The 11,904-nt window shown below is 46.1% G+C and overlaps 1 protein-coding gene across 1 annotated transcript in view; it reads right to left on the bottom strand.

The window, feature by feature from the left end:
• The window catches only part of LOC102373562 (sodium channel protein type 5 subunit alpha-like), an 83,281-nt gene that overhangs the window by 31,360 nt on the left and 40,017 nt on the right, over positions 1–11,904 (bottom strand). The window contains 3 exon segments of the mRNA XM_025203377.1: positions 3,640–3,831; positions 4,144–4,382; positions 7,912–8,038. Coding sequence (XP_025059162.1) covers positions 3,640–3,831; positions 4,144–4,382; positions 7,912–8,038 — 558 coding nt within the window.

The following is an 11,904-nucleotide window of genomic DNA, read 5'->3' as shown; positions in this document are numbered from 1 at the left end:
TCCTGCTGTTTAAAAATAACTGGAAATATGGTACATATATTTATACTATTGAAACATTGTAAAAGGTATAACAATTTGAAGTCAAAGTCTATCAACACAATCAAGCCATACCTAGATGCATATATGTTAAACCCCTCTTATAGACCACATTCGCTGTCTGTTTGTGTCTTTTGCCCTCTCTGTCAGTGACTATCTTTTATCTATATTAATAAAAAGTTTAGTTCAATGAGGCCCCTGTCCTGATTGGTGTCTCTGAGCACTGCCATCATAAAATCTAGACTACTTCACTAGTAATTTTTTATTACCAAGTAAAATGTATGCAACTGCACTAGAAATAATTTATTATCAACATGGATTTGGGATTTCTCAGGAAATAATCTTGGAGAACAGCATACTAGCAGCTTACATTTTTCCTGAGTTGCTATGAAACTTTTTGTTTCAGGTGGGCTAGCAGGCTCAGGGAAATTGGGGAGTCTGTGGGGGGACTGGGGGAGCAGGCAGAGTCCTCAGGAGGAATGGAGGGAAGGGGGGACAAACAGGATCCATGGGAGGGATGATGGGGGAAGGCAGCATCCACATGGGGGATCAGGGGGATTCAGAGGGTTGTGGAGTCTGCAGAGGAGATTGAAGTGCTAGGCAGGATTTGCAAGAGCAACTGGGGGGAATTGGGGGTGCAGACAGCATCTGCAGGGGGTTCAGGGGGCAGTGGGGATCTGCAGGGGGATCAGGGGAGTAGGTGCAGGATGTGGGGAGTTGGTGGGGTCCAGAAGGGTTTAGTGGGGGCTCATGGGGTCCTCATGGGGACTTAAGAGGGGGCCAGGGGCTACTTTTAGCTACCTGACTCCATCCCCAGAAAACCCACACCCCCATCCCTCAAGCCTCTCCCCAACTGGGACTTACTTCCTTAGTTTCTGCCAGCCATGAACACTGATAAAAATGGCACTAGGAGTGGCTTGTGGGATGGGGTCTTGGAGAGGGGATTAGGGAGGGGATTGGAGGACTAAAAATAACTTGGTGTCAGGGAGGTGGGTAGGAAAAGCACAGCCCTGTGACTGGGGCTGGCAGCTGGGTTTTCCCAACCCCGGGGCTGTGCTGGAAACTGTACAGAAATTTAAGAAAGTTATATCAGTCTAAAAATGGCCAACCTGATCTAAGAGTTGGGATTAATTTAGATTGGGTCGGTCATTTTTAGAACGATCAATCCTTCCTAGGACTTCTGTACAGTTTTCACTTAGATCGACCTAACCTGCATGAACTACGTTAGATTGGGTGGCCATTTTTAATTCAATCTAACCCCACACTATCTCCCTGAAAGTCTGTACCCCCCCACCCTCCCACCCCATAAACCTTGTTCTCCTATTTATAGTTGTTATACCAGTTCATCATATTTGAAATGTGTACTTCTGGCAACTTTCAGTTTGGAACAACTAAAGCTCTAAAGCACGGGTGAGTGATTATTCAGGCTGGTGGGCCACATAAGGAATTGTGATGAGCTGTAGCAGGCTGGGTCAGCACCTACCCCCCACCACCAAGTAACAACTCACAACACCCCCTATGGGGTTTTGGGCAGGCAGAGAGCAGTTTTTGGAGCAGGGGAGGCCAGGCTCATGGGACCAGGTCATGGGGCAGTGACAGCTCAGGGCCAGGGCCTGGGTTGAGCCAAGCCATGCCCCTGCCCTCTGGAGGTGGTGGGGTAGGTGTGTATGGGGGGCGTGTGGAGTGTGGGGGGAGGTGCGGGGGCTGCCTGGGTGCTAGGTTCTGGGAGCCAGCTGGGGGTGGAAGGAGGGAGAAGAAGACGGAGGGAGGGGAAGGTGCGGGGAGGGGGCAGGTGCAGCAGGGCTCGCTCAGGCAGTGTGGTCTACAGCTGCCCCTATGGCATTTTGCATGGGGCCAAGCCCCATCCACTCCCATCTGGGGCAACCTGCATTGCACTCCTGCCCGTCAGCCTAGCCCTGGCCTCGGCCATTGCACAGCTTCTAGCAGGGCTGTTCCTGGTATGGCTGCAGCTGGCCAGGTGCTGCTCTGCTCCCCTCCCCTCGCCTCCCCTCCCCAGCAGCAGTTCCTCCTCTTGCTCTTGCCCATGCTGGACTGCTTGAGTGAAGGGGAGGAAGCTTCAAGCCAGGCAGCTCCTGTGCATGAGGCTCCAGCTCCTTGCTGCCTCCCAACCACTCCACATGCCTAGCATGATGAGCAGCCCAGGCGGAGTGGTTGGAAGGCAGCTGGAGCGGGAACCCCATGTGCTGGGGAAGGAGCCGCTCGACTGAAGCTCCCCCCACCCCCACCTACCTGCCTGGAGCAGGGGCAGGAGTGGGAGGAGGACCCGCCACCGGAGGGGAGGGAGCAGAGCAGCACTTGACCAGCTGAAGCCATGCTGGGAACAGCCCTGCCAGAAGCTGCGCACTCTGGTCAGGATCTGGGCCGGCAGCGTGTAGGCTGTCTCTGAGCACCACAGGGGCAGCTGTGGGCCAGATCCAGTCAGCTGAAGGGCTGAATCTGGCCCATGGGCTGCATTTTGCCCACCCCTGCTCTAAAGCCTATAACTACCTAAATGACTAGCTCTTTTTGCTGTGTTGGAAAGAAACAAAACCCCCTAATTCTGTGAAGAACCTTTTATAACCGGAGTACAATGCATTTAGAAACTGATAACAGGTGAGTAAAAGTCTTTAAAAATAAGTCTTATAATAGCTCCTCACTCTTGGAGCTTGAAAGGCATGGAGGCAAAGTAGTTAAAGTTTCTCCCTCTGGATTTAGAATTGGGGGTGTGATCCTTGCTCCAGACTCACAAATGAAGGCTTTCCCAAGTTCACCCAACTGAAAACAGGTGGTTGATCATTTGGGCTGGGGAGACAAGGGGAGCTAGACATGATAGTAGCCACATAACTCTCTTGTGTGCCCTTTGCTATGGAAGTGGAAGGCCTTGGTCATACTAATCTAATGAGCTATCCAAGCTTGTGGAGACCTTTGATTTTTCTCACTCTTGGAAACTAGGGCTTAGAATTTGGGGAAGCCTTGGAGAAATCCTACTTGATCAAAACCATTTCCACAAAGAGGAGGTGTATATGACAACGCTGCAAGAGCACTTGCAGTACAAAGAAAGAAACAAATATAAAGGTGTTCAAACCTTTTTTCCCCCTTTACATTAAAGCATGCTTTCCCTGCAAGGTTGTTCACTTTTGAAATATGAGTTTCTAGTTAAAGTATGAGATATTGTGCAAACAGATAAGCCTAACTCCTTCATAAAATCCAAAGTAGCACAAATGTATATATACACATCTTCATGTATGTATAACATTTATTTTTAAGAGCTTTCTCCTTCTCTTGCTTTGCTTTTTCTTTCACAGATTTTCTGTATTTATTCTCATGATTTTATTCTAAACTTTAGTTTCATTTTCACTACAGCTTTACATTGCCTGTTTCTCTCTATAGACTTTTAATCATCTGCAAGTGAAATACAACTGCTACACAAGTTTGAGTAAAACTTTCATACCTAAAAGTTGATATTGGAAAAAATATATTTCCCATTCCTAGAACTGAGAGGGTAGAAATAAATTTTCCTTGCACTGAATGTGGCCACATGAATCCTTTCAAATATATTTATGACATTACATTTTATGCAATGAAATAAGAATGAAACATTACCAGTCTGAAGGAGCGTAAAACGGAAAAAGTTCCTCCTTTCTTTTTGTCTTTGCCTCTTGGTAAAGCCAGTTCAATTAAGCTGAGGGTTACAATTAAACTATCAAAAATATTCCAGCGCTGTTGAAAATAATAGTAGGGATCTAAAGAAATGATTTTCAAGATCATTTCTGCAGTAAAAATTCCAGTAAAGATCTGTGGCAAAGAAATAGTAAGGTAATATCAGTATCTCTTCTCTTTCAGCTCCCTTCCCATAAATATAGTAATGTAGTCAGAGTAATCAACCAAGTCTTACCAGCATACCCTACTTGAAACACAACTTTACATAATGCATTGTTTCTTTTGCAATCTAAACGGTATAACTATAAACCAAAAGTATTTGGAAATCTTATAACCTAGAAATGAATAGTTAAAATGGTTACGACCAATCATTGTTTGTATCCTGGGTAGAAATGTCCATAAATTAATCCTTGATACAGAATATCATGAATAGCAGAATTCATTTACCTGATTGCCTATTTTTAGCATGTGGTTAAAGTCTTTTGACATGTTATGATGCTCCAATGCCATGAAGATAGTATTCAGTACAATACAGAGAGTGATAGAGAGGTCAATAAATGGATCCATTACAAAAAGAGACACTCTTTTTTTGATTTGCAACCACAGTGGGCAATAGTCCCAAATAAGATACTTTACGGCAAACTTGTTCAAGCAGGGAGGACATTTCCGTTGTGATTCTTCAAGTTCTGAATGACAAAAAGAACAAAGAAAAGAAAGCAATAACCAAATAATTATTACTGACTTATTTGGCAAAAAACCCACATCTTGCCTAATTAATGCATAAGAAAAAGATCCCAAAACAAAACAAACTTCTATCACCTCAAAAGCAAGTAGGAAGTCTTCTTGATCCTTTTTCAGTCTCACCACTCAATTTCTACAGCAAGCAGTCCCTCAGCCTGCTGCTCATTTTAAACATGTTCCCAGGATCAGTAAATTGTCCTTAGATGAGGCCTGCTTTGAACCCACTGAAATGAGTTAAATTCCATGAGCTCTAGTTCAGGCCCTTACTTCCCTTAGACACACACCCTGTTCAACATCCTCATTAACTCAACAGTGTTCAAATCCTGCTGTGAAGACGGAATTAGTCAATTCTTCTTGGGCTTTTCATCACTGTGGTATCTTAATGCTATACAAACACATTTATTTTGACCACAATCCTGTAACAGTAGTAATAGCTCTGTATTTTCCTCATCCTATATTTTTTTCCACAGGATTTTATAGCTGGCCTTAACACCGCACTGTACAGGTCCCCTTTTGGTGCAGCAAGAAAGCTCTAACGGAGCTAGGTTGGAAGATAGGCAGCCGCTTCTGACCTGGCTGCTCCCCCCCGCCCCCCACACACACACACACTGCTCCCCAGCCTTGCACTGCTGATTTGCTGCCAAATCTGAGGCTGTATCCATTCACCTGGTGAGCTGAATCTGGCCCACGGGCTGTGGGTTATTGACCTCTGCCCTGTAAGGCTGCATTTCCCTTGAGCCATGACTATATGTCATACAATAAGTTGGTCATACGCTTTTTGGAGTCCTGCCTGCCCTCTCGCTCCCTTGGTTTTCCTCCCTCTCTGGGCCATTTTATTTTGGAACGCGTGAACATTTTTGGCCGCATCAGACATTTTGAGAAGATGACAGCTTTTTAAAGTATTCTACTGTGTTTATCCTTGCTGGAAACATTAAAAATAAATGAATAAATATAGATCTAAAAGATTTTCCCTATTATAAGAGGAAAACCAGCTTTTAAAAACAGGGCACAATGAAAAGAAAAATATAAAAGTAAAATATGGTGCAAAAAAGTGTGCTTGGGCACCTATACATGTGCCCAACACCTGCTCTGACGCGTTCTAACTGGAACATGGTGGGGCGGATTTGATTAATCAAATCTGCTCAATCAAGCAGACTCGATCCATTGAGTCTGCTGCAGCGTTCTAATGAGAATGCTCTAGCAGCCTTGGCATCACATGTATCAGCGTCCCTGCATTTCAGAATGGCTCAATGAATGAGCTTTAGTTAAAGCACCCCGCCAGCATTTTGAAGCACAGGATGCTAAATACATGAGACACTACAGGCATTTTAATTAGAGTGGCTCTTGTAAAGACAACTCTTATATCCAACAATAGTTCATAGAAGGGAAGAAAGACAGAAGGGATTTCCAGCCATACTGTTAACTTGCTGGACAAAAAATTGGTGGGATGAAAGGTAGTGAAGGAAGATCTAATCACCACAATAATGTGATGCTCTATTATATGGAAACGTGTCAAATGTTTGATGGGGAAAGCATCAGATTTGTTGCCACCGCTCTCTTTGACTTCAGTTTCAGATGCGAGTGCTCAGAATTTTAGTTTTGGGCTTCACAGTTTCAAGTCAGGATTGCAGAAAAGGCACTACAAACAATTAGGGGACAGAGCAAGGTAGTGCTGCACTGAGTTGTCCCACTGCCCTGCGCACCCTAGCTCTAGCAGCAACTCTCAAGCATGCTCAAGAACAGCCTTTGAAGGACTCAAATGTCTTCACCAGAGTATTTCCAGAGTTGGAACATTCCTGTAGGCAAAAGGGAACAAGGTGTGATCAGCTTCATGCTGGCCAGGAGACATTACCACCATGATGTGGCCAAACCCGCTCTGATTTTGCATGTCCTGACACCATATAGATACATAATAAACATAGTCAGAGGACCAGGTCACACAAAATATTTAGCATGATGTTAAATTCAATTAAAATTTGATCATTTGAGTGTTCAAGTAGGATAGTACATACTAAGTGAGCTCATGATATTGCACTGTAGCAAGGCTATGCTTCTTCCAGCAAGGAGTATCTCCAGATACTATCCAGTAACACATGTTGAGCTAACATCTTACTGCTCCACGCAGATGATACAATTGATTGCAGTCGCAGAATTGGGACTGTGGATCCCAGTCCCAGGACTGCATGGGAGTGTGGGACTGGCTCAGGTAGGTCCTGGGGCTGAGAATGAAAATTAGCTGATTGGCCAGTTCAAGACTCCAGTCGATGCAGGGCTGGGACCCACAATCAGCTGACTGTCAGCCCCAGCCCCTGCACTGGTGCCCACTCAGGTCTAGACTGTGGTGTATGGAATGGGACTGATGATCAGCTGATTTTTGATCTCAGTCCCAGGACTGCACCAATCTCTAGTTGGGTCCAATCCTGGGGCACTGTCAGGATCCAGTAGCAGGGGCAGCACCTTTTCCTGGTCTTGGCTCCCTGTGCCACCTCCTGCCTGCTGTCAGAGGCAGAGATCCACTTGGGAGGCTGTAATAAAGAATAACCAGGTGACTGCTCAGGCAGACATGTTCTATCTTTTGGTATTGCTCACTACAATCTCAATAAAATATGTGCCAGTCAACAGATCATCAGAATTAGAACCCAGCTCTTTCAAGGCCCAGTCATGTACAGCTAAACACAATGGACCATGCTTTCTCTTTCTAAAGCCCCTACTTCATTTACCACCCATCCTCTCTGCACGGTAGGAGGCAAGGGGCCTGTAGAAACAGAAGGATGCAGTCATATAAAGAACATATTATAATGCATATTCATAAGGGGGCAAAATTAAGGATGTATAAGCATATTAATTGTGCAGTTTCCTAACTAGAACACCTCCAGGGGCTCTAACAACATTTAAATAAAAAGAGTGATCTACGCTAGGGTGATCAAAATCTTCCATTCTGGATGAGGGGCATGGGGCTGTTTGCAGGCCAGATCAGGCTCATAGACCAGCCCCGCATGCTGGGACCAACGCACAGAGCCAATCTGGCAGCACCGATTTGGGGGGCACACTACATGTGACATGTGGGGCCAGTCCTGGGTGAGCACATCCTGTGATGCATGGGGTGGGTCTAGGACACATGCTGCATGTGGCACCCATGCTGGCCTGGCCCTAGATCCAGCATGCAGGGCTGCTCCAATGCAGGTGCTACATGCAGCATGTGCCCTAGACTCATCCTGTGTGCAAAAGGTGCACCAGACTGGCCTTATGTGCTGCATGCTGCGTGCTGCACATGTGCTGGGTCCAGTCCCACACATCACAAGCAGCACAAATCAGACAGGCTACACACACCACATGGAGCTGCAGCATCAGTCCAATGACCACCAGCAGCACTGTGGCTATATAAGAGGGCTCTGCGGGTCAGATTTTTGACACCCCTGTTTCACACCAACATCAGCTGAAGTTTGAATTAATAAATAATAAGAAATGACTTACCTTCCAGAGCACTGGTAATGATGCTGACTGCACTTGCTGCCCTTTCTCTCTGGAGTGACTCATTGAAGTACTCCACTGATAAATGACGGGGTAAATGCATCTTGCTGGTCTCATCATATAAAGGGGTCTGCTTAAATAAGTAAGCATGTTAGTAACATACTACAGAATAAAGTGAAGTAAGAGGCTTTTGATACGGTCTCCCACAAAATTCTCACAAAGCATGCTAAGGAAGTCCGGATTGGTTGAATAGACTGTAAGGTGGATAGAAAACTGGCTGGATTGTCCAGCTCAGAGGTTAGCAATCGATGGCTTGATGTCTAGCTGGCAGCCAAAATCAAGTGGAGTGCCCCAGGGGTTGGTTCTGGGACTGGTTTTGTTTAATATTTTCATCAATGACCTGGAAGATGAGATGGAGTGCACCCTTATCAAATTTGCGGATGGCACCAAACTGGGTGGAATAGTAGATATGCTGGAGGGTAGGGTTAGGATTCAGAGACCTCAACAAATTGGAGGATTGGACCAAATGAAATCTCATGAACTGGGATCTGGGTTTTCCATTTGCTGTAGAAAAATATGCATATATTCTCCTTTAACAGAGAAAAACACAGGAAATGGTGGGTTTCCCCTTGTCAGCTGCCAGAATTCCAGCCTGCAAAGGGCTGCTTGGGGGTGGGAGGAGTGGGACACAGGGGCAGAAGGTGTCACACACATGTGCGCATGCACATACATGTGGAAGCCAGGCAGCAGTGGAGAGTGGATCAGGGGGGCAGGGGAAGACAGGTGATGCAACAGGGGGGCACAGACAAGGGGTCAGGGGGGCTAAGGTGACACAGTGGCGTTCTGCTTATTTAAACTTCTTTTGATTGAGGTATTCTGCATTTCCACATCTGTTGTGCACTGTAGTGTGTCTGCAACCTGTGCTTAGGGAGGAAAGTGTGGGAAAGGGCAAGGAGATAGCTGGGGTATAAACCAGTTATTGGAGCAGGCAGGCCATACAGAAAGAGGCATCCTTCCTCCTTACAGTCGCTCAGTAACTGGAAGTTTTAGAGCAAATTGTGCTATAATATAGAAAACTTGATCTCACCCGGAGGGAGTGGGGCAACAGGCTGCCCCAAACAGGGGTCAGCTTGTAATATTCAGCTTTTACAGGCTCTAATGCCAAACTGATTTATTACAATTATTATTACTGAGTTTGTACTTTGCAAGTGAAGATGACTACATCCAGCATGGGGTGGAGGGGGAAAGAAGAAAGGATGCGGGAATGAAAAAGGGAGGGAGAAAGAGAGGAAAAAGGAGAAATAAGAGACAGGAAAGAGAGAGGAGGGGGGTGGAAGCTAGGTTGTGTGGAGACTTATAAGGTCGATCTGTCCCCTGAACAATCTGCTGCAGCAGGGGCAGGTGAACAATGAGAACTGGGCACGAAAGGTCCTCGTTTTCCTGGCCACGTGCTTCCTCACTGCCTCTGCCGTGCACCACTGCTCGAAGACCAGTGCTCCACTGTGGACCGATGACCTCCAGGATGGATGGTCATGAGCAATCTGCTCCCATGACTCTGGATCAATGCCGAAACTCTTTAGGGACCGCTTCTTTGGTACGCCACAAAAGACAGTTCTCCGTAGAAGATTTTCTTCGGCAGGTGAGTGCCAAGCATTCCTGAGAGGCGACTCGCCCATCTTAGCTGCACCAGTTTCAGTAAGGTGTGGATACTGAGGAGAGCTGATCTTCTGAGCACCTCGGTGTCCAGAATATTGTCCTGCCACTTGATCTTTAGTATCTTTTGCAGGCAGCACAGGTGGAAGTGGTTTAGTTTCTTGGCATGATGCTGGTAGATGGTCCAGGTTTTGCAGGCATAAAGGTGGGTCGGGAGAATGATGGCTTTGTAAACCTTCAGTTTTGTCGACATCCGATACCTCTGTGGTCCCAGACCGACTTACAGAGTCTGCCAAAGGCCACACTAGCTTTTGCTAGCCTCACATTGATTTCATCATCGATGTGGACAGCACTGGAGAGTCTGCTGCCTACATAGGCAAACTTGTCGAGCATAGACAGTTGTTGGCCTTTAACTAAGAAGTGTGGTTCCTGGGCTGTAGTGCCAGACACGGGTTGAAACATCACTTCGGTCTTCTTTGTGTCGATAGTCAGTCCGAAATTGTTGCAGGCTGACAAGAATAGGTCCATGCCAGCCTGTGAGCCTGCGCGTAATGCACAGTCATCAGCGAAAAGGAAGTTGCGAAGCATGGCTGTCTGGACTTTGGAGCTCGCTTGGAGCCTGAGCAGGTATTATTACATGTTGATCATAAATTATGCATACAGGTAGTCTGTACTAAAATATCCTATTAATCTTCTCTTCTCTTCACTCCAGCCCTCATACTTAGAAATTGTGTGCATATATAGTAGTATCAAACAGTTTCAACTAGGGGTGGATAAATGAAACCACAAATCCTTACATATTGCACATCCATCATACTTCCTAGCCAGTCAGCTTAGCTCAGGGGCTCTGCAGCCCTATACTCAGCCAGGCTCTGTGCTTGCTATTCACTTGCTCTGCCTTGAGCCTGCCCCCAGCAGGGCTCAAGGCGATCATATGCCCCTAGGATACTAATGGGACCTCCAAACCTCCTCTCACAGTCTCTTCCAGAAACCACCAGTATAAACTCTAACCAAATGATAAGCCCCCCCTGGCTTTAGCAAAAACTCACTCCAAACTGGGTCCAAACCTAAACCCTAGCCCATAGGCTATACAACCAGACTTCCTCCTACTTTGGGTTGTATTCCCCTATAGTACCTTGCTAGCTGTTCCGCCACCATCAGTACCTTGCTAGCTGTTCCCCAGGCAGCTCTGCTGTCATTCAGGCTCTCCTTTGCAGCTTCCAGGGCCAGCCTGCCTGCCTTGGCTTATATTTCTCCCAGGCCCTGACCCTTTTTGGTCAGGTGACTCCACAAGGATGGCTTCAGGTACCCTCTATTTTGGCTTACTACCTGGTCTCCATGGTAGCCTACCTGTAGCAGTGCCTTGTCTTCCCTGCAAGGCTCCAGCCTGAAGTCCTGCTGTGGAGCAACTAGCACTGCAATAGCCTTTCTACTTCTCATGCAAACATCATCCTATTGGGCTATTGCAGAGCAACTAGTTCTGCAGAAAGCACTCATCGTTCCTGCTTCCCTGAGCTATCCCTGAGCTCTTTCTCCTTTGAAGTGGCAGCAGTCTGTCTGTCACAGGACTCAAAAAATCCATGAATGTCTTCTTTTATAATAAGTAGCCAGTGTGAGCTATTAGAAGGTAACACAAAGAAAGTGCAACTGATGAGCTACTTTGTCTCAGTCTTCACAAAAAATAAGATGCCACCAAATTACAGAGAGGAAAAGATGAGGGTTCTGATAACAAAAGAAATGTACTGAAGGAACTGGCAGAAGGGATCTGAGAGCCCTTGGCAGTAATACTTACAAAGTTGTGGGAGAGCAGTGAGTTTCCAGAGGACTAGAAAAGGGCAAACATCTTGCCTCTCTTCAAAGAACTCAGAAATGATGATCTGGGGAATTATACACCAGTGAACCTGGCTGCAATACCCAGGAAGGCAAATGTAGTCTTGAGCTACATCAACAGAAGCATTAGCTGCAAGGCATGGGAGGTGTTAAGCCAATCTTATCAGTGCTGGTAAGGCCTTAGTTACAGTATTGCAAGTAGTTCTGGCCTCCACCTTTTAAGAAGGATGTGGAGAAGTTAGAAAGGGTCCAGATATAAATGACAAAAAAAGATAAAAGGTACTGGAAGGCAAGCTGAGGGAAAGTTGAGGGAACTAGGTATGTTTAGCTTCTAGAAAAGCCATTAAAATGGGAGATGGTAGCAGAGGAGGAAGAGAGAAAACAAGTGTTCTTCCTTACTGAAGCAATGACTTTAAATTGCAGTCAAGTGGGAGCATTTACACATATAATTAATGCACAGCAATATACTCTGGTACATATCACACCAGAGTTTCTTGCTCCTGGGTGCCACAT

The sequence above is a fragment of the Alligator sinensis genome, unplaced genomic scaffold, assembly GCF_000455745.1.
Source record: "Alligator sinensis unplaced genomic scaffold, ASM45574v1 scaffold885_1, whole genome shotgun sequence".
In the NCBI taxonomy this organism is placed as follows: Eukaryota; Metazoa; Chordata; order Crocodylia; family Alligatoridae; genus Alligator; species Alligator sinensis.
This window is presented reverse-complemented; position numbering and strand designations above follow the sequence as displayed.